The sequence below is a fragment of the Emydura macquarii genome, unplaced genomic scaffold (assembly GCF_026122565.2).
Source record: "Emydura macquarii macquarii isolate MOO-44397 ecotype Brisbane River unplaced genomic scaffold, CSIRO-AGI_Emac_v2 contig_2473, whole genome shotgun sequence".
Lineage (NCBI taxonomy): Eukaryota > Metazoa > Chordata > Testudines > Chelidae > Emydura > Emydura macquarii.
This window is the reverse complement of record NW_027132610.1, coordinates 19,350,029-19,373,705: the sequence shown is the minus strand read 5'-3', so window position 1 is coordinate 19,373,705 and position 23,677 is coordinate 19,350,029. Positions and strand designations below refer to the sequence as shown.

Genomic DNA, 23,677 nt, shown 5'->3' with positions numbered 1-23,677 from the left:
CTACACTTGCACTGCATTGACCACAATAGGTCGACCATGACTTGTTGTTTGGGGAACATTAGGGGACCATGTTACTGTGTCCCTGTAAGGGGCCACTTACATTGGCAAGCAGACACATTTGAATGTAGACGCATGCTAAACTAGGTTGATGCAAGATGACTTAGGTCAACCTAACTTCATCGAGTGTAGACCAGTCTAAGGAATTGATCCTTTTTTACTTGGTTCCCCCTGCATTCAGAGACAATACCAAACTCCATGAATTTCTGCTTCCAATGGAAACATGCCCAGGACCTCAACATTTGACTAGTCGCTTGGGTCAAATGGAGCAACACTACCATTTACTTGCCTGAGTACAGCCTCTCTCCCAATGCAATATTGCTGCAACTGATAACAAAAGTGCTTAAGCTAGTGGCCCTCAGTTAAGAGGATGGGGGTGTGGGGTTCTGCTTGCGGAGTGTTGTCCATGAAGCTATCTTGACTTTCAAGCTTACTTCCTCCACCTTGGTCTTAGATAGAATTTTCAGCATTCTTTGCAAATCAGTTGCTCCAAACTATCTATTTTCATGAGCTTTGGGGAGTTCAGTGAGAGTCATGTTTCTGGGGAAGGTGAAATGCTTCTTAGTTGTGGGTGGCTCTGCTAATTTTGTTTTATGAAATGTGTTTTTAATTGATATTATGGGTGCTTTTCTATTGCATTCTAAACCCAAATAAATATTCACCAAGTACTAATCTTGCTTAATTTGTGAGCTCTGATGGGATCACACCACAAGATGGTATGGCTACAGGTCAATGAGGCACTCTTAGACAGTAGAGCACGCTTAGTGCATGAGTGAACATTTTCAAACTGGGGTGACTAAAGTTAAGTGCCTAAATAAATTATACAATTGTTTTTAAACAGTTCTAAGTGCCCACAACTCCTTTTGAGTAAATAGAAACTGTAGGGGCTCAGCACCACTGAAAACTGGGTCACTTACTTAATTATAGACCTAACTTTAGTCTCTCAAGTTTGAAGATTTGGCCCTACTGTATCAAGAATGGACTGATTAGTTCCTCTCTAAAGAATGGTGTACAATAGTAATATTCTCACAAATTTAACCACACAGAGGCAGTTGATTCTAAAAGCAAAAAGGGGCTGTATAATTTCTTTTTAATTTCTCTTTCCAGTTTGTGGGTTTGTTATTTTAGTTAGTACGGATGTTTGCATGAAAACAGGATCTTTATTTCTCAGTACTTCACCTGCTCCTGTTACTTATTCCTTGCCAGAAGTCATTATTTTCTGGTTTCGATGGTGTAATCATTTCCACAGCAGCTAGCATCATATCTAAGAAAGTCTGATACATTTTGGCAGCAAATACGAAGTGGGACCAGGTGAGCTTTCAAGAACAAAGATCCTGTTTTTATGTAAAGGTCACTAAACACTTTACAAAAAAAAAAAAAAAAATCTGACGCACAAGTTTCTATATAGGATTTTTTTCTGAGTTTTTCAGGAGGTTGCTTGGTTAAAGTTTTAAATGAAACTTAAGACCATTGTATATGAGGTGATATATGCTAATTTGGTCAGTGTAAATGTATATGCACTAAATAGTTCTAGTCATGAATTGTATTAAAATAAACATGGGTTCATTCATAGATTAAAACTTCTTTCTGAACTATTTATAACTTTTATTTGAAGGGTTTCTTTTGTTTTTCTTTTTTAAAATAAATCTTTTACTTCCTTCCGTTAGCACTAGTTTGGGAGGGGTAATTTACTCTGCAACAATCTTTTGTTTAAGAATGTTACATTATTACAGTGTTGTCTCTTGATTTCTAGATGCAGACAATAAGAGGAACAGGCATGGAATGAAAACTTCCACCTTCACGGAAAAAATGGTAATTTGAATCCAAGTTTTATGTAAAACCTGAACCACCTCTGTAGCTAAAGAAATGGAGGAAACCACTTTGTGCTGTTAGGAGTTTAGCTAGACTTCTGCAAGAGATTGTGTTAGTATATTCTGAAAATGTGAATTCAGGAAATGACTTGTACACAGGAGCAGCGGCATTTCCTATACAGCTCACAGAGGCAGATCAAAGCTTGGCACCGTGTGCTTTGGCCACAGTCCCTCTGTTCCCACTTGCTGCCAAATGAGTTATTCCAAAGCTGTAAACTTATATAGTAAGGCTGTCAAACTATTTAAAAAATTAATCATGATTAATCACAAGATTAAAAAAATTAGCCACAATCACAGTTTTAATTGCATTGTTAAACAATAATAGAATACCATTTATTTATATAGTTTTTGATGTTTTCTACATTTTCAAATATACTGATTTCAATTAAAACACAGAATACAAAATGTACAAATCCAGTCAGTTCTACTTATTGTTTAACCAATCACTAAGACAAACAAGTTTGTTTACATTTATGGGAGATAATGTTGCCCACTTGTAATTTACAATGTCATCAGAAAGTGAGAACAGGCGTTTTCATGGCACTGTTGTAGCTGGCGTTGCAAGGTATTTACATGCCAGATATGATAAACATTTGTATGCCCCTTCATGCTTCGGCCACCATTCCAGAGGACGTGCTTCCATGCTGATGATGGGTTCTGCTTGATAATGATCCAAAGCAGTGCTGACTAATGCACGTTCATTTTCATCATCTGAGTCACATGCCACCAACAGAAGGTTGATTTTCGTTTTTAGTGGATCAGGTTCTTAGTTGTTTGGGTTCTGTAGTTTCCACATTGGAGTGTTGCTCTTTTAAGACTTTTAACAGCATGTTCCACACCTTGTCTGTCTCAGGATTTGGAAGGCACTTCAGATTCTTAAACCTTGTGTCAAGTACTGTAGCTATCTTTAGAAATCTCATATTGGTACCTTCTTTGTGTTTTGTCAAATCTGCAATAAAAGTGTTCTTAAATTGAACATCATCTGAGACTGCCATAACATGAAGTATATGGCAGAATGTGGGTAAAACCACAGAGCAGGAGACAGTCAATTCTCCCGCAAGGATTTCAGTCACAAATTTAATTAACGCATTATTTTTTTAATGAGCATCATCAGCATGGAAACCAGTCCTTTGGAATGGTGGCCGAAGCACAAAGGGGCATACAAATGTTTAGCATATCGGGCAAGTAAATACCTGACAATGCTGGCTACAACAGTACCATACCATAAATTAGTATTCTATTATTGTTTAACAGTGCGATTAAAACTGCGAGTAATCACGACTATTTTTTTAAATATAGTTAATTTGTTTTGCATTAATCGCTTGAGTTAAATGTGATTAATTGGCAGCCCAATTATATAATATTTAGTAACAAATACTCCAGAGGGAAGTAGACCAACAATGCACAGTGGACTGAAAATCAGTCACACAGTAGAGGTCCCACTCTGCATTTGATCTTTTGGCTTATAAGCCATTCAGGGTAGATAGAATCGTGGGAGACACTGCTAGCGGAAAGTAAAGTATCAATAAGACATTTTCTGTTCTGCAGCCCACAATTCTGGATGTCTGAGAAGTAGCGAGCAGTAAACAGTTGTAGAAAGGTTATAGAAAAGGTCAGAAAGAAGAGAGAAAAAAAGGTATCCCTTACCATTTTTAAGATATGATCAAAGAACAATATTTCTGGGCCACTGTCTGCAGCACCTTCCTGCCAAAGAAAGCCTCTGCAGATGACTGGATGGTCAGCTGATAGTTCTTCATAAAGGTAGTAGCTGTTGACCAGGTGGCCACCTTGCAAACAGCCAATGTGGATGCATTTTCTCTTTCTGCCCAAGCAGTAATCTTATGGAGTGTGCCCTGACCCTTTCCAAGACCAGAACCTCTGATGCCTTGTTAGCCTCTACAATGCATAGCCTAATCCATCTAGCAATGGAGGACTTGAAAGCTCTGAATCCTTAGCATTTGGGGTGGGAAGATATGAATGGGGAGCCTGAGCTTCTTGTAGTAGTCTACTACTCTTACCTCCCGGAGGTTTATTCCATGAACCCTTTCCTTCAGGCTCCAGATGCCTTGAGCTATTTGAGTTCCCAAGTGTGTCCCAACACTCCAGGCTGGTGTCAGTTGCGAGAACCAGAGGATCTGGAAAGCATATGGCCATACCTTTGTGGACTTTGCTCTGGGCTGATCACCATTTTTAGGAGCTGAGCACCAGCGCTGGGATCTTTACTTGATCCTTTATATGTTCTGGAGAGTGGTTGCACACCTTTAAGATGAAGCTGTAAAGGTGCCTGATGTATGATTGGGCCCATGGAGTGACTCTATGCATTACACTAGGAGGCCTCACAGTTGAAGGCCCAGTGCTCTGATAGGCCTCTCACAGCTCCAAAACAATGTGAGAAGGTCCTGAATATTCTGGAATCTTTCTAGAGACAGGTAGATCTTTGCTATTAAAGTATCTATGTCCACTCTCAGGTGTCTTATTTGGTGGATGGAGTCAAGGAGCTTTTCTTGACATTGATAACAAAGCTGTGTGCCTGCAGGGGATTCAACATCAGGGACGTGGCCTTGTGCTCTGTTACCAGGAATGGAGCTTTGCTCAAGATGTAGTCCAGGAAAGGATACGTATAGACACCCTTTGACCTGAGTCTGGCTCTCATTGCCACCAACACCTTTGTAAGGACTCTGGGGCTCGAGGACAGGCTGAACTGGAATGTCCAGTACTGATAATGCTTCCTGCCATAAGCAAACCTTAAAAATCTATGGTGGCAGAGTCTGATAGGAATATGGAGGTATGCATCCACCAGATCCACTGAAGTCAGAAGATCTCTCTGGAACAGGGATGACGCAGTAGAGGCCAGGGTCTGCATCCAAAATTTCATTTTCTTCATCCACTTGTTGAGCCTTTTGAGGTTGAGAATGACTTGGATTCCCCATGTGCTGTCGAACAATGAAGAAAATGGAGTAGAACCCTGAGAATCTTTCTTCTGAGGGAATGCTCTCTATCATGCCTATATCTAAATGATGAGATATCTCATTCTGGATCACCACGTGCTTTTCTAGGGTTGTCGGAGATGGGGGCCTGGATGGAGAACAGATGAGGTAGAGCCCATCGCTTGAGGAGTATCCCTGACTCACTTGTCTGTGATTGATACAACCCAGTCCTCCAGGAAATGGGAAATTCTGCCTCCTAGTTTCAGCTCTGGGCTGAGGCCTATGCAGTCATTGTCATAAAGAAGCTTTGGGACTGGCAGGGTTCCCTTTGGAATTTCACCTATAAATGCAGTTGCCAGGAAAATTCTAAAATAGAGCCAAAATCAGGGTGGCCTCCATCTTTTTATACATGGGGTTCTTATGGTAGGACTCCACTTCTGAGGAGATAACCATATCTCATACTAGGGATGCTACAGAGGTATCAACCTTCGGTATTTCTGAATAGGGTCCTTTGGTTCCTGAATCTTATAGAACCTGAGGTAATTTTTGTTAACATGAACACTCTCATTGGGCTTATCCCATTCATCCCTGATCACTTCCTCAAATGAGGAGTGTAGGGGAATTGCAGCCTCCAGTGAGAATTTGAGATGAGACATTTATTCAGAGGCTCACTCATTGGAGTCTGTTCAGGCTGAATCTGAATAGTTGAGACAATCTTGCTGCATATGGCCTCAAATTTTGCAGGAGGGAAAAAAATCTTTGCTGAGTTTTTCCCTGGTCCTGTTTACAGTCAGAGTCCAACAATTCACCATCCTCAGTAAAGGAAGAAGATGAGTCAGAGGATTTTGTACCTCCTGATCTTTTGTGCTTTTACTTCCCCTTTTTTCCTTTTTCTTTCTTTTTTTTTTTTTTTTGCACACTTTGAGAGCGTATGAGCTCTGTTGAGGCTTTGGTGAGTCCTTCTGTGGCTAGCCTTGCTAAGGGCGTGAAGCCTTATCAAGAGATCTCTCTTTGAGTTCTTCCCCCGATGGATCCCATTCTGCTAGGGAGAGGGAGGAGGGGATACAATGCCTCCTAGTTGAATTAAGAAAAAGGACAGCTGTTTATGAGCCCTGCTTCTTTTCCCTGGTGACTCAGGATCCACTTTAAGACTTGGAGTGGGGGGAGGGAATTTATGGCCCCACAAATCTCCTATCTGCTCTCCAGGGGCCCTTTATGACTTACCTTCTGAATTGGCTGGCTGGGGTCCTCCTCGTCTTTAGAGCCTCTTGCTGGTCTGCCTAGACACTCCTGGTCCATTTTCCCATGTTGGAGTTGCAGCTGCTCTGGTGGGTGGGGCACCCCACATACCTGTCTGACCCCTAACCCCGGGACCTATGGAGTTAGAAACAGAAGGCTGGGTACACACTGGACTCAACTCACCATCGGCTGAGCCCAGGAAGGCTGTCTCGCGGATGGAGCACCATTTACATTTGGTGTTTGGTGCTTTTTAGGCAACTCTACCATTCCTGAAAGGAACAGACAAGCCAGCAGGGAGGCACTGTTGTGGAGGCTTAGGGTGGGTTATGCCACCCAACTGTGAACAGATCTAGGGATGGAAGGGCTACAGAGGGAGAACACTGCTCACCGCTCCCGTAAAAATAGCCAAACAGAACCGTGAAAAGAAGAAAATATGTGGGAGCAACAGAACCACCATCCCACACACTGCTAGGGAGGCAGAGAATCTAGCAGCAAGCAGAAGTGGAGGCGGGGGGTGGCTAATGTGTACTTCACCAAGACTTTGAGCTGCACAGAGGAAGGAAGCAGCCCCAATGTCCAGAAATGTAGGAGATGCTGAGCTACAAAACAGTGGAATTACTCCAAGGATGAATTTGGCCCAACATGCATGCAGCGCTGCTTCCCCAATTCCCCCATGTTAGAGTACTTCAGAAATTAATACAGACACAGGAGATAAAACACAGAAGGGTTCCATATGCATTCAGTTAATTCAGTGTAAATCACTTGTCTCAGAAGTAACCAGAAACACCTCCATGATCTGGAATAGTCCAAAGTGTAAAAATATTTTCCAACAGCTTCAAGCCTTTTCTAACTCCTTGTCCAGTTCTATAGATTTGTGAATTAAATGTTAGAATGGTACTTCTATTATACCAGCATGGCGAGTTATAAATTCACTTCCAGATGATATCTGTATGGGGTTTTTTTTGGTTATATAGTTTAACACAACACTCAAAATAGAAAAGGGTGGTGTTCAACTTCCAGAGTGTTTTTTTTTATGTCAGCTGTTTTTATTTCCCTTCTATAGTTTCCTATTTTTTAAATTGACTGGAAGCACACAAACAGAATGAATGACTTTTAGAAAAACTGGGGGTACCCATTTAAATACTGGCTGTTTTTCTTTCTCAGTAAATGTGGAAATCGTTGTTGTCATTACCCTAAGCCAGTGTTCTTCATTGTAACGCCTGCGAGCAAGTGGCGGCTCCCATCAACCCTAAGTGCGGCTCCCTGACTAATTGAATAACTCCCCCCCCCCCTCGTCTGGAAAGTTGGGGCGAGAATGGGATGGAGCTGTGTGGGGTGACGAGGGGCTCTCCATGTGGGCAGCGCAGCCCACCAAGCTGGGGAGAGGGGGAAGAACCACCCCCTCCACTCTCCCGGCCTGGGCCCTACGAGGTGGTGAATGACACTGGGCAGATCACCGCGTGGGGTGGGGGAGCCAAGGCCAGCACGCTGAGTTACCGCTGGGAGCAGCGGCCACAGGAGCGGGAAGCGCTCAGTGCAGGCTGGCGCCTCTTGCCTAGCAGTGGCGTTGCCTTTTGGCGATGTCACCACCTCCCCCTGAGACCCCACCTGTCTGCTGCTCGTGCCTCTTCATGGGGAGGATCTCAGCGGAGGGGGCAAAACCACCAGGAGGCAACACTGCTGCAGGGGGTGGCGGCTGCAGTCCTGCTGTTTCCCAAATCACCTGTAGGCAGAGGTGAGCACTTCCCTTAGCGTCCCTTCCTCCTCTGTGGCCCACAGCTCTTTCCCCCTCACGTGGAGGGCCCACCCCCGCCCCAACTTTCCTTCCAAGTGAGGGGGAAGTGTCCTGGCCCCCGCCCCCAGCCTCCTGGGGACTAAGCCCAGGTGATCATCTGGCTGCTGCTAGGGTGGGATCGGACCTGGGCTGGGAGATGTAATGAAGCACCGGGCTGATCACTCAGCCCAGTGGAAAACATGTCCTGGGGCTGAGCTGCTGAGCAGAGCTGGGCAGGGAACAGCCTGACTCAGCTGGGACAAAGAGGAATTGTGGTTTGGCTCGAGAGAGGAGAGCAGACCATGGGGAGGAGGTGCGGGGAGGACCTCGGGAGGGAGGCCAAGTGGGAGCTGGGGTGGAGCCTGGGCAGGGCAGTGAGGGGGCCCAGCTCAGCCTCCCCAAAGGCAGGAGTCACCAGCTCTCACATTGTAGTTTTTTTTTGCCAAAGTGGCTGCTGCTTGAAAAAGAGTGAAGATCACTGCTCTAAGCAGTAAGTGTCCCTACTGGTATAAATGTACATTGTTGTGTTTTGTTTTTAATAGAGCACAGAAGAGACAGCAGCAGAAAACAGTTTACGACTGCTAAGGAAAAAACATAACAAACACAAAGGTTTGACAAATAATTAATATTATTACGACTAGTTGGTGCTATGATAAATTGTATAGAACTGGCCAGTCCGAGGTCAGGTATGCTGCCTCGCAGCTGAATCATAACTATACATTTCTTTTTTCCCCTCAGTTAGGCAATTCTCTGCACTCTGATTGGCGAGGGAGTGGGGTTTTGATTTGCAGAACAGCTGTGTGATTTCAAAATTATTATAATGGAAGCAAATCCCTCTACTTTGGCTGACGGCCATTATTTTCCTATAAGAGTCAATTATTCCTCAATGGTTATATAATCCCGCTACTCTGAATGGCTGCTGGTCTCAGAACTTCTCATCCATATGCCAAAGCAAACATGGATGCCTTAGCTTCTGAGCCCCCTCCTCCCTCCAGATATGAAATGAAATTACATTTAGAAAGGAAAATTACTCTTAGCTGGAAAATTAACACGAGCCTCCTTCAAAGGGGAAGGAGGAGCAGAGAGTGGAGTTATTGAGAAGGCTGGTGTGACATGGTTTAGTGGGGACAGAAGTTAAAGTAACCATTGTAGGGGCTGTTCATTAAGTTATATAACACATGGGGAAGGGGGTCCTGAATTCTGCATTTGTTTCAGTTTTACAAGGGGGAAGATGGGTCTTGAAAGTCACCAAAAAAATTTGTAACATAATTGATGAACATCACCTTAGTTGTGGTTCTCAGGATGAGGGGACTTGAGGCCAGTAGCCAGTTAGAATACAGGTGAAGGCTGTCAGCCCATTTCAGTACAAAAACTACTCAAAGATGTTTCCCGGTAGAGCTGGTTGGTAACCAGCCCCTCAAAAGCTGTAGGCCACCAAGCAGTTACCACCTCAAAGAGGAAGCAGAACCTTTGAATAGTGGGTGTACACTGTATTATGTAATGCATCACATACATTATGTAATGTATGTTCTGTTTTGATTTAGCTATTGTAATTGCATTTTTCTGTAGTAAAGGAAGTTGTTGAACAGCCTGCTTGGTAGCTATAGTTCCTTTCCAATTTTTTATACTGCACAAACAGTGCTGTTATAATTACCCATTGGGATTACTCTTCCAGATAGTTTGTATTAAAGAGTGTTGTAAGGCAAAAGTGGCATTTACCTAACGCGTATGGTGGCTAAATTCAGTGTGTTTGAAATAATTACCATGTATTTTTTTAAAAATATTCTACCTCTCTGTATTACTACTACAACTATACTTCAAAGATTAGAAGACCCTTGTAAAAATGCTGTAATGTTTTATTTATATATTATAGGACATCTGGTGTAAGCAGAACCATACTTCCTTTCTGTCCACCTCCCCCGATAAGACAATTATATAAAAATGAGTTCTTTAACTCCAACACTTGCTCCTGTAATTTATTCTCCACCTGAAATCCTAATCCTTAGAGCTGCATCCTCATAATCCTCTTCACAATAACTAATTAATGTCAAAACCAAAGATCATGATTTGGGGGGGGGGAACAAAACTGCAGGTGCAAGTAACCCTGTAAAAACCAACTGTTTTCATGAAAATGTCCTGCAAAAGAAACAAACACAGAGCGAATAGTAATGGTTGGTTTTGGAATGTTCTCCGAAGTTGCCCAGGAGAACTCAGCAATTCTTTAATTGAGGACCCATGCTTTAATAATGGGATTTGTTATACCTTCTCCTGAGATCTTTCCTCAACTCCTTCCCTTATAAATAAAGACACAATTTATGTTTTTTCAAAACAAAGGCGGTTCACACTTCAATACAGAGTGTACACATGTCCTTCCTTTCAAACAGCCCGTTTATCATAGCATAATTGATGACTGCCCTGCTGCTCTGAGACAGAGTAGGAAAAAAATGAGTAAATATATTTTCCTAGTTTTCCAGCAGCCACAAAGTTGCCATATAAGGTGGACCTGTAATAAAGAAAGTTAACTGCTATGTCACTTGGGAGATCTATGTTCAGGATCAGACTTTTCTTCAGCCAAATCCCATTCAAATTGTTCTTTATTAGAACTATTTCTCCCCTTCCTGATCAAGCCTTGCGCAGCACTGAGAGAGGTTGTAGTGAAAGTAATGAGATTTACCAGATTGAGAGATGTATGGAGGAATGAGAAATGAATCTAATGAAGGATGGTGTTGACACACCTTGCCTGCCTGGAATTCATAGGGTTTCATTACAGGCACTATGCCCATTGTATTCTGACGCTTTCAGTGCCTCATCTGAAAAAGGCTGAGGGGGTAGAGTTAGAACAAGAAATCTGCAAAAAATAACCATTTGTTTTTTAGCCATGTTCAGTCACATCCAGGAGAGGGCGAATGGGAGCTGCTACAGTTAGTGTAAAGCAGTGGTTCTCAACCAGGGGTACGCTTACCCCTGGGGTACGCAGAGGTCTTCCATGGGGTACATCAACTCATCTAGATATTTGCCTAGTTTTACAACAGGCTGCATAAAAAGCACTAGCAAAGTCAATACAAACTAAAATTTCATACAGACAATGACTTGTTTATAACGCTCTACATACTAGACACTGAACTGTAAGTACAATATTTATATTTCAATTGATTTATTTTATAATTACATGGGGAAAATGAGAAAGCAGTTTTTCAGTCCTAGTGTGCTTTGACCCTTTTGTATTTTTATGTCTGATTTCATAAGCAAGTCGTTTTCTAGCGAGGTGAAACTTGGGGTACACAAGACAGATCTGACTCCTGAAAGGGGTGCATTAATTTGGAAAAATTGAGAGCCACTAGTGTAAAGGGCTTTGAGATACAATGAACTGCAGTAACTGCTGAGAGACAATTTCAGTAAAAGGGTGTGTTCTGTATTTTACCAGTAAGAATAGAGATTCTTAGGAAGTGCAAGCAGGCTGGACTTCTGGATGGCATATTTAAAGAGATGCTAGACACACTTCACCTTGCAAAGGAAAAACTGATGGATGACAACACTTCAGAAACAGGTACTGTGCACAAACAGGAACTCTGCTTTGGACAGAGATTCTGATCTGAGCCTTTAATTCTCGGTACCTTTAACCGTGGGTCATGTTCACCTTTTTAGAGCCCTAAATGGTTTGGGTGTTGGTTACCTAAGAGATCATCTCTCTCCCTCTGCTATACTACTTCAGTAGGGGGTTAGTGCTATGGCTGGAAGGAGCTGCCAACAAATCATTCTCTGAAAGCACCTCAAGTCTGGAATTTGTTAAACAAGCCCCTTTCCCCCAGCATACACACACAGCTTAGTCTGCCAGATCCCAGGGATGCTGCAAGAAGTACAAAGCATTTAAAGAGGAGGGTGTTTGAAAGGTTGTGAAGATTTTATCTGGACTGGGGTTGTGTTTTATTTCCTCAGAGAGGAATGAGCAATCTATTTTAAAGATAGTTATATGAAAAGAATTGTATAAGAATATGTTGTCTTGTAATAGATTTAGATTAATAGTAATTTAAAATATAATAGAGGTTCTGATATAGCTACTTGTACAAAACACTTTTCTTGAAGAAATCAACCCAGCTTAATAATGTTATGGACAAAGCAACATTAAAGAGAATGTCACATTTAACTCTGTGCTATTAACCTCAATTTAAAAAAAAATCTTTTGCTATATCCTTTTGGGAATGATGGGTATTAAGGTATGGTTAGTTGGCACCCTTATGGAAAGAGAAATCACCCAATTAACTAAATCTCCCTCCTAAGAGAAAAGATGTTTGCATAGCAAAAGTTGCCAGAAGTAATAATGCTTATTTACATATCATCTTAGGATCTCATAGCACTTTACAAACTCTAATTAAGTAATCCTCTTAACACCCTCCCAAGGTGGGTAAGCATTATCTGTGTTTTACTGAGGGAAAAATTGGCATTGAAGCTTAATTTAACCATATTATATTACTAAACACTATTGAAGGACTCTAGAAAGCCACTTCATGCATTTAGAATTGTAAACAGTTTAATTAGCCTCTTCTACTGGGCACTTTCATGTCATGTGATTTGCAACTAGCAATTACATTGGCTTCCAGCCAGTTCATCTGGCACATGGTCCCAGAGGTGTTGCAATAAACTAAATTTTAGAATTTATTACTGGGTTACCAGATAAATAGCTTCTATTTAAATAGATCCCTATTAAAATGGTGCAGACTGTAGGTAAAATGTAATGAAAATCCCATTTATATCTTATTTCCATAGGAAATTAGTGAAGCAAAATTGTAAAATTGACACTTCTTCCTTGGTATAAAATGGCAGAAGGGAGATTAGCATTTTTCCCAGTATTCTAGTTTTCTGATCTTAAAACCTCATAACTAAAACAACTGCTGTACAGACAGGTTGGTAGTTACCGTTGTGCAACTTTTACAGGTTGAGAGTTATTGTTGTGCAACTTTTAAGTTCTAGGTTAAGATATAACAGTAAATGAACTTTTTTTTCAACCCCTAGAGTACGAGGAAACAGTAATACCACTTTTTGACTGTAGCCTGTTCGAAAATATACTTACAAATGTTCATTCAGGTATGTAAATATATATGCTACAATATAAAGTAACCCTCCCAGGGGAGTAGTTTTTTTAGAATTAAGGTTATTCTTCTGATGGTTATGGTATAGTTTCAATTTAAAATCAAACTTCCAGTGCACTTTCTTAATGTTGTATGAATGCCCAGGTAAAATCATTGGCGTCACTGACCTTAGAAACATGTCTGTCTGTTTGTCTGATTTGAAGCCGGACAAGAGGGATTTCTATGGTTTTAATGATTTGAGTATCAAGAACCTCATTTGACTCAGCACACTCAGCCTCTCTCCTCCATCATGCATTGACATCACAAGTTGAGGATTTCCCAATGCATTGTTTCTTCTCCTATATGTCTCCAAGACCTCCACTCAGCCATTCATTTTAGACAGTTCTGTCTATCAGGCTGACAGTTTAAACAGGCCCTTCTCCTTCCTTGATTGCAAAAGGTGGTTCAGGGAATTCCACCCAGTTAAATGGTACTTATTCAGAATTGATGCCAATTATAAGATGTTTTGAAAGAAGTCTAAAAGGCAGAGAGAGGGAAAGGAATAAAAATGGGGGGAATTAAGAAGAAGATAGTTGAGAAGAAGGCTGAAGTATATTGGAATACATTCCCTTTCTCCTATGCATTTGTTAATGTGTTTACAGAAACAACCAGTTTTGAAAACAGCATCTCAAGAGGAAGGAGAATACACTGTTGTGTGTTTTGGGCCAAATTTTTCAAAGGAGTCTCTGCTCAGTCTCCCTTTGTGCATGCACAACTTTGCAAATGCCTGCCTGCAAACATTCTAAGCACTGATACTTGTGTGCTTCGATAACAGGATAGACGCTTTGGAAATTAATGCTGGAGCATGTGTACCCAAATTAAGGTTATTCTTCGAAAACTTGGCCCTCTCCACTGCTTTTCCCTGTAGGGTTAATTTTCTCCACTGGATAAAATCTGACTGTATGGCATTTTGGAACAGCGGTGGAAATCATAAGAACATACAAGCTCCATCTGACTGCACAGAAGGGAGTATTTTTCGGTCATAGGTAGGACCTAGGGTAGCAGCCAAGTCTCTCTAATAATCTGATGGCCTGATTTGCAGAAGTGCTGACTATCTACAAATCCCACTGAAGTAAATGGAAGCTACAAATGCCATATATATATCAGGCTACCACTGAATATAAATATAATTTTGTGCCTTTTAAAAAAAAGTGTACTGGGACTTTTAAATTAACCAGGGATCTTTACCCACAACTAATTGGTTAGATCCAGTCATTCAAAACCAGCCACCAAAAGCATTTTTCCCCCAACTGAGCTAAATGACTACCATTTTTGATGTATGGAAGTATAAGAAAACACTCTACCTATGTCTTAAAATTGAAATTGTTGTGTGTGACAAGTGAATTGACTGAAGCTAGGAACTTCAAGTTTATCTTTTTGTAGATCTCGTTGATGGGAAAAAAAATCAATTCAAGTTCTGAACAAAATCTGGTCACAACCTTAAAGTTACTGAACACTTAACCATGGCACTTTGTATGTTCCTAAGAACTTTTGTGTTCATTATTAATGCAGGGCACTTCCATTAGAAACTCATTCTGTAGCAGTTTCCTTAAATACATGAAAGACTACTCACTCTTGACTAATTTATTACCATTACAGGTCAACATGAATCTGAGTGCACTGTGACTTAATTGCTGTATTTGCTTCCCTTTTAAAGTCAAGGAAATGTAAATATGAAAGATAGCATGAAGGCAGTGTCAAGTGAAAAATGAAGTTAAATTCCAGGCATTTTAAAGTTGAGTTTTCAATTATACTTTTCATCCTGTACATGTCTCTTTGAAATAATCTGTATAGTGTATTTTTAATGATGCGGTGGACTTTATACAATAGAGGTGTCAGTCTTACTGTGAGATACAGATATATTTGCTAACTTCAAACATTTAAAGTTACTGAACTGACTTTCCTCAAACATCTTTTTTTTAAATCCTCAGATCTACAAAACAATCCAAGTTTTAAAAGAAGCTGTTTTAAGCATTTAACATATCTAAGGATGGCATGTGTGTCCTCAGCAGTTGAGTCCCTAACAAATGGATCCTGAAAACAGAGCAATTATTCTCATGTACAATGTTAGCAACTTGAAATGTTCATAACCTAAAAATCACAACGTTTTTAAACATAGCTTGATTTAAGTCTCAATTACTATAGTTTCAGATCTGACAAAATAATTTCTAATAGAACATACACAGAAAGTATTCCCCCTCCTCCAATTCTATAACTTCAGTACTTAAACTAATTTTGCTCAAATGAAGTAAAATTCCACCTTTTGGCAGAGACCAAGCATAGTAGTAGTTAGCCTAAGGAATTTTATTTGAGAGAAGTATGAGGTTTTAATATGAAGTCACAATTCTTCCTCTAACAATCAAGTAATACCTGTGGCTTTAATAATGTGAATGTGCATATATTATATTCTGTACTGTGAACAATGTTTTTTTCTTATTACAGGAACAGAGAAAAAAATTCAGGAGCTTCTGGAAACCCGGAAAAGACTGGATACCCAGATTGAGCTACTGCAAGATTTAAAAGAAGTCCTTCCTCTCCAGGAAAATATAGCTAGTGCATCTAGTTCAGTGTCTGAATAACCAATAGTTATTTCTCTCAATATTAACATCTATATTAAAGATTTTCTACTGATAAAAATCACATATGGTCAGTGTATAAAAGTGACTTTCAGAGATAGGGGCACATGCAAAAACAATTGGGTGTTTTACTCATATTTTATACCTCACTTTTGCAATAACTTTGTTAATGGTCCTTTTCCTTTTTAATTTTTACTGTGGCGCAAGGAGTGCTAAAAACTTAATTTAACTTTTTTATAAGCTAAATTTAAATACCTTCCGTACAAGATTTTTTTAAATACTCCACGAGCCATTTTTAAAAATCACTTCAATTGTGGCAGGCCCCCTCTCATGTGATGTATCCATGATTCAATATCTTTTTATCATTGACTGCAGACAAAATTATTAAGAATTGTGAAGGCTTTCCAAAGAGGAATTAGCAAGACTTGCACTTGAAGAAGCCTTCTGAATTCTAGGGTTTTTTCATTACATTTTCTCAATTTACAGTGGGTTAATGTTTAAGTAGTTCTGTTTTAACTGCACTGGTGAGAGGTGGTGTCCATTATTTACTTGCAAACACACAATGATGGCTGGTGATCATTCTCTGAAAAATTGTTCTATGTAAAATAATTAGGGAGTCAAATACTGCATTAAGAATATTAATGGCTTCCATATGTTATTTTGTCTTAAGATTATATTGAAATTGTTTGAATACAGAAAAGCAGTACATTTAGTTACAAAATTGCAAGGTAATGAAAAACTTGACAATAAAATGTTTTTGTAAAGAAAATTGTGTATTGAAGAAAACTAGCAACACAATCAATTTATGCACCAAAATATTGTTTACAGTACAGCCGTATAGAGTCTCTCATTGCTAATCCACACAGCCTTTCCGATGCTCACAAAACCACTGGTTTCATCTTACTTCATAGCACAGCTCTAACAGCAGAGGCAGTACAATAGGAGATTCATATTTAAAAATTTTTATTCTTTAATATACTACAGAACCATTGCGCTATACTGTGAAATAAATGAAATTAAACTATACTTGTTAAGCTACGAAGTATATTTTTAGTGCATTTAACACTTCACTTACTATTTTGCAAAGTTAATAATGCACTGTCTCTATCATTAGTATAAATTAATAGTTTTACTGTGTAGTTCTACTTGTTGCCTGTAGACAGCCAAAATATGAGACAGCAGTCCTAAATTCCGGGATTGATAGATTTAGCCTATTTAGGTGGAAATATTTGAAGATGTTACTTCCAAGGCAAAAGCAGGCTACCAACATTCCCAGAAGTCTGTGGAAAGCCTACTAGATGGAAAAGTGCTAAAATATGAGTATGGCAAGCAGATGTATCCTACACACGTTCATAGCTCTAATTTTACTTGTGATAGGTTTGAATTTAGGTTGGGATACCAAATCCCATCCATGTTCCAATGTGGGTTGGGCACATAATGCCCTTAAGTTTCTTTAGAAATCCCCATCCTACTCTCCTGTTGCAGTGGTTGGCTTTCAAATCTACATTTTAGAGTTATGTCAACACTAGAGCTGGGGGGGTAATTTCCACCTCGGGTAGACATGCACACGAGCTTTGGTCAAGCTAGCTAAAGATAGTGCCGTAGCCATGCCAGCACTGGCAGCAGACAGGCTAATCACCCGAGTACCACGGGTCTCAGGCAGGACTGTACTCTGGCAGTTTGCCTGTGCTACCTCAGCTAGCTAAAGCAAAGCAAGCATGCATAAATCTACCAGAGCTAGAAATTACACATCCAGCTCCAGTGTAGATATACTCACAGCAACTTTTGAAAACAGAATTTTGAGAACTTCATTCGTTGTGACTAACACTATGGCCAGCTCTTGTTCCTTCCTCAGTTTCCCCATTTGTATTCACTCACCACAGAGCAACACAGTTCACGGGAACAGGATGCCTTGGCTATGCCTCAATCTAGGGGGCCACCAAGGGAGGTGGTAGGTTCCAGACACTCTGCCTTTTAGTACCTCTCCTTACAGGTTACAGGGTCTTATTTCCTTTGGAGACACGTGTGAAATTCCCCCTACAAACAAATTTTTAACAAAGACCAGATTTTAAAAAGTAAGATTAAAAACAAAAGAAACTGTTTGCTTAACATCTAGAGTTATAGTTGGCTAAACTCAATGAAGCATTCACTACTTAGAGGGGGAACAGTGACTTACAATGCCCCTTTTTGGTCACTCTGGTCTGCCTATCAGTGATATTTGCTGTCCAGATAGGAACCATCCTTTTGCTGCCCCTAGGACTTGCTTTTCAAGTCCCTATGACTGGGTCAGATTGTATGTATGTTCAGACATGCCTCTTCTTGGGTGTCCCTCATTGTCCGTCTGTTAATGCAGCAAGGCAAGGTTTTATTACCATTAACAAGGAGTCTTCAGTCAAGAATGCTGTTTGGGTGGCAGAAAAACCCATGAATAAATGATTAATGGCAGCCTTTCAAAGGTTAATTATTAATTTCCCCATGGCAGAGCCTTTCACTGCAGTGGGAAAGGCTCCAGTAGCAGGACACTACACTGCTAGATGTAGCAGTGTAGATAGGAGAGGCACTGCTTGAGCAGCTCAAGAGCGTAGGGCACTCTATTCACCTAAGTTGTGCCGCACCATCTACACGGCTATTTATACCCATGCTAGTTGGGCATATAGTGTCTGCACTCTACGTGCTGCTGTAACAGTAGACATACAGTCAGTAAACACCCCTATGCAGGGTTTGTCATCATGAACTACAAATTGTGATGAGAAGGCCCAGACCCTCTGTCTCGGGTATCAAATGATTTCTCACTTTAGCCACCCCTTAAGGAAACAGTCAATTACTCCTGATGCCAACAACAGAGATTAACTAGCCATAATCTAAATTCTGCAGCAGAGTTTATTCTACCCACATCAAATATTCCTTATTGGCACTAACAACTAGCTCATACTTGAATAGTCAAGTGTAAAATGTGTGATTTTTTTAAGAACAGGATTTTCCACTATCTGTGCTGTCCAGGTGGGGCCTGTTTGCCCAGTGTTGGCTCCTGCAATATTGTCCAGAGCCCAGCTCAGAATCTCCTTTTGGTAGGAATCCTGGACACCCATAAGGCCAGAATTAGTGTTTTATATGCAGACACACACATTTTACAGGAAAGCTGAGATTCTGGACTCCCAGTTTCTGGCAGCAGTATACACAGGACCTGGCTCATAACACTGGCAGCATGTCTTTGCTCCATGTTCTTGCAGAGGTCAGAGGAAGCCATTCCAAGTGACGTGACACCTGGCTTGAGTAGAGGTTTTCCAATACTTTACCACAGGGGTTCTCGAACTTTTTTTTCCTGGGACCCCCTTTGAAAATATTTCAGGCCGTGATGACTTCACCAAAAAAGTGATGACCCCCCACACTCCATACCTTACCACCACCACCCCTGCATGCCCTGTCCCCCTTACTTCTGTGCTGCTGCTGGAGGTAGCACTGCTTCCAGCCACCCAGCTCTGAAGGACTCTGGCTATCTGCCATGCATGGGGCTGAGAGCTCACGACCCCCACCCCATAAATAACCTCACGACCCCTTGAGGGGTCCCAAACCCCAGTTTGAGAACCGCTACTTTTAGCAGTTTTTGCTGCCATTGAAAATGATGGCAACACATCAGTGGCAGGAAGATGGGCTCTGACCTCACAGGGAAAAGAGGAAATAAATGAGAGCTTCAACTAATCAAAATATATACAAAATTCAGCTGAGAAGTCTTGTCTGCCGATGCCTAGCCCTCAACCAGCTACTGATGCCTAAACCTAGGCACAATAATTGAACTGAAATTACCAATCATACAAACATTGATTTTCAGTTAGAGATTCCCTTCTTTAAATTTAAAATTTTGGTCTCACCCCTTTAGCCTGGGAACCCACCTTTTCTCCTGTTTCTTTTACAAGATAAATAGGGGCATTTCCAAGTGGTTACAGCACATCACAGATAGCCTAGCCTCCGCTCTTCCTGACTCTGCAGTTGACCTTAGGCAAGTCACGTAACCTCATACTGCCTGTTTTACTAATTGAAAAATAAAGAATTCTTAGTTTACCTCCTTTATGCTGTAATACATAGAGTAGTTCATTAGTTGCAAAGATCTCAGTGTGAAAGGGGCAGATAAGATAGGAGTGGTCAGAAAGGGGTTATTACATTCGCTTTTAAGACATTTCTTTGCGGTTCTTTACATCAAATGGATAGGGGAGTATGGAGTCCCTACCAGGCAAACAGATGCCATTCAGGCTATAGAGAATAAACTCAAATTATAATACATCTGTTGGAACATTTATAACCTTAATAGCCTTTGCTCCATTTCATATTACGTATTCATTGTTTCACAATCAGAAGTGCTAGGAAGGAAGAATGAAATATGAACCGATTACTTTGAGCTAGTGATAGTTTACACAGTCCTTGTTTCCTTTGTCGAAGATGCATCATTTACCATTTCTATATAACCCTAATGCTCAGTTTCTGTTGTGCGGTCTAGTAAACTAGAGATTCTCTAGTAGAATAGAGAACCCTGAGGTACAGTACTGCAGCCTAGTGGACTGTACTGAACTGAGTCAGCTCCCAGCAATCTACCTGAATTATGGTGAATGACGATGGCTATTACTTAAGCAAGAGGATACAGACAAATTCTGTTTAAGGGATACACAGAGCCAAGACTAAGGGATCTCAATAGGTCATCTGTCCAATCCCCTGCAATGAGGCAGGATTAAATATTATCTGTCCCATCCCTGACATGTTTGTCTAATCTGTTCATAAAAACCTTCAATGACAGAGATTCCTCCACTTTCTAAGGTAGTTTGTTCCTGTGCTTAACTACCCTTACAGTTAGGAAGTCTTCTCTAATGTCTAACCTAAATCTCCCTTGCTGCCATTTAAACCCACTACTTCTTGTCCTGTCCCCAGTGGATAAGGAGAAGAATTTATCCTCCTCCTCTTTATAACCACCTTTCATGTACCTAAAGACTTATGTCCCCCCCCCCCCCTTAGTCTTCTCCAAATTAAACAGATCCACATTTTTTAAGTCTTGCCTCATAAATCATGTTTTCTAGACCTTTAATAATTGTTTGTTTTTCTCCTCTGGACTTTCTCCAATTTGTCCATGTTTCCCAAAGTGTAGTGCCTAGAACAGGATACAGTACTCTAGCTGAGGATTTATCAGTGCTGAGAGGAAGAATTACTTCTTGGGTCTTGCTTACAATAGTCCTGCTAATACATTCCAGAATGATATTTGCTTTTTGTTGACTCATACTTGCTATTATTATATGTTGACTCGTACTTAGTTTGTGATCCACTATAACCCCCAGATCCTTTTCTACCGTATTCCTGCTTAGGCAGTCATTTTCCATTTTGTGTGTGTGCAACTGATCATTCCTTCCTAAGTGCAGTACCTTGCATTTGTCCTTATTAGATTTCATCCTATTTCAGACCATTTCTCCAGTTTCTCAAAATCATTTAGAATTCTAATCCTGTCTGCCAATGCACTTACAATCCCTCTCTGCTTGATATCATCCTCAAAGTGTATTGATACCATAATATTCATTTATGAAGATATTGTATAGAACTGGACCTAAGACAGATCCTTGCAGGACCCACCTCAAAATACCCTTCCAGCTTGACTATGAAACATTGATAAGAGAGTATGGTTTTCCAACCAATTGTACATCCACCTTATAGAAGTTTCATCTAGGCTAAACTTCTCTACTTTGCTTAAGAGGTCATATGAAACAGTATCAATTGCCTTACTGCAGTCAAGATATATCACATCTACTGCTTCCTCCCAACTACATGATTGTTACTTATCACCTTCTAAGTGCTTACAAACCAATTTTTTAAATATTTGCTCCATTAATCTTTCAGGGTACTGAAGTTAAGCAGACGGTTCTAATGCCCGGCCTTGTCCTTATTCCTCTTTTTATAGCCTATGTTTGCCTTTTTCCAGTCCTTTGGGATCCTTCCCCTCCTTCATGAGTTTTCAGAGATAATCACAAATTTCAGATTTCTCTTCAGACAGTTCCTTATGTATTCTAGGATGTATTTCATCAGGCTCTGCCAACTTGAAGACATCTAACTTGTCTAAGTAATTCTTAACTAATTTTCCCTATTTTAGCCTCACACTCTACCCCATTTACACGGATATTCACTGTCAGTTGTCCAATTACTGCCATCCTTTTTGTGAAAACAAATAAAAAAAGGCATTGAAGACTTCAGTCATTGCCACGTTTTGTTATGTTGTTTTCATCCTCGTTGGGTAAGGGGCCTAATCCTGTCCTTGGTTTCCCTTTGCTTCTACAGAAATTTGCAAAATATTTTCTTGTTACCCTTTATGATACTAGCTAATTTCATCTCATTTTGTACCTTGACCTTTCCAATTTTGCCCCTCTGTTTTTTTCATATTCATCCTTCAAAAAACATTTTTTTTTTTTTAAATTTCACATAATTGAAGATCTCCTGGTTAAAGCCAAGGTGGCCTCCACCCATACTTTCTATTTTTCCTATGCAGTGGGATGCTTCACTCTTGTGCCTATAATAAACATCTCTCTAAAAACCTGCCAATTCTCCTGAACTCTTTTTTCCTTTATCCCAAATACAAAACTAAGATCTATTCTGTTAATCCAGAAGCTAGCCATCACCCCCAACTAAAAGCAGGTAAAATAAAAGATGAAGACCCATTAAGCATATGGGGCAGCTCTGAGTGGTTGCCTTTACTCAAGAGGCAGGGAAGACAAGCCAATCACCCCCCAAAAAGCTGACTGGTTTTCTCCATGGATCTATCAGAAAACACACAGTTGTTTTGTGAGCAGGGCTTGAACCAAGGACCTGCTAGATCTAAAAGCATGAGCCTCAGCTGCTTGAGCTAAAGGATTCGCACTTCTGACAAACACATGAAAGCTTTCTCTGCAAAACAGCCACTGGAGTGGGACGAAAAGACCTGAACAGTTAATGTGGGTATACATTTGTGCAATATTGACTGAAACTAAGACAAAGCCACAAGTGATTGATGTAAATAAAATAGACTCCTAGAGCAAGTCTCCACTACAAATTTACAGCAGTGCATCTGATGAAGATGCTCTAAGCCAATGGAAGAGAATACCCTTGTCGACTTTTCACTTCCTTGGGAAGCGGCAGCTACGTCAGCAGGAGAAGCTCTCCCACCAACACAGCGCTACATACAGCAGTGCTTAGGTTGGTACAACTACATCACTCAGAGGTGTGGATTATTCACAGCCCTGAGTGACAGTTATACTGAAGTAATTTTGTAGTGTAGATCAGGGCTAAACCAAATTACAATTATCTATCCTGTTTTACAGCAATAGAAAAAAAATCCACACTGTTGACTAAAACTTGAAAGCAGTTTCCGTTAGAGGAAAATCCATTCCTTTCCAACTCTGCATCTCCCAAACCAGCTCTTTAAAGTGCTATCATTCACATTGTTTCTCTAAACAGTTTTTCTTTTGGTTTGCAAAATAAATTCTCTGAGGCACTCAAAATGCATTACTTTAGAAGAAACCACAATGCAAAATATCAGAGGCCAGAGTCTTTGGAATAACAATATTGAAAAACCGGAGGTACTGATCGCTGTACCACTATGCAAAAAAGAGTTGTCATAGTTCAGATAGGCAGGATGGTTCTGTAGTTAAAGCATTGAAATTCTGATTTTGAAGCTCTGGGTTCACTGCTTTGCCACATTTTTCCTGTGCAACCATAGGCCAAATCGCTGTGCCTCAGTTCTCCTGAGAACTGGGCATAAATATTTTCCTACTATTTTTAATTAGTTGCAGTGGCATCCATTATGGGCTGGGCACTTCCGAAACGCTTAAGAGAAGCCCCTACTTCATAGGAGCGTTACGTTAAATTAATTGACATTTGACAGATACAGATATTACATTGATGGAGGCCAAGTAAGTACATGGATAAATTCTCTCATTTCCTGAAGCGCACTTTGCAGGTGTAACACTGTCTGTTCAGCATGTAGAGCCAGATTGGGACTGGATTTTGCAAATATATATTTTACCACACTATTTGTAACTTTATTCTGTGTTAGATGCAGTAAAAGAGGAGACATTTTCTTCAAGTCAGAAGAGTTTACAGTGGA

General features: G+C 40.5%; 1 protein-coding gene across 1 annotated transcript in view; it reads left to right on the top strand.

The window, feature by feature from the left end:
- Positions 1-15,848, top strand: part of SETDB2 (SET domain bifurcated histone lysine methyltransferase 2) — a 99,899-nt gene extending 84,051 nt beyond the window's left edge. Inside the window, exons 22-26 of the mRNA XM_067562712.1 lie at positions 1,811-1,869; positions 8,411-8,477; positions 11,293-11,415; positions 12,879-12,950; positions 15,437-15,848. Coding sequence (XP_067418813.1) covers positions 1,811-1,869; positions 8,411-8,477; positions 11,293-11,415; positions 12,879-12,950; positions 15,437-15,573 — 458 coding nt within the window. The 3' untranslated portion in view covers positions 15,574-15,848. The remainder of the gene's footprint in view (positions 1-1,810; positions 1,870-8,410; positions 8,478-11,292; positions 11,416-12,878; positions 12,951-15,436) is intronic.
- The last annotated feature ends 7,829 nt before the right edge of the window (positions 15,849-23,677 follow it).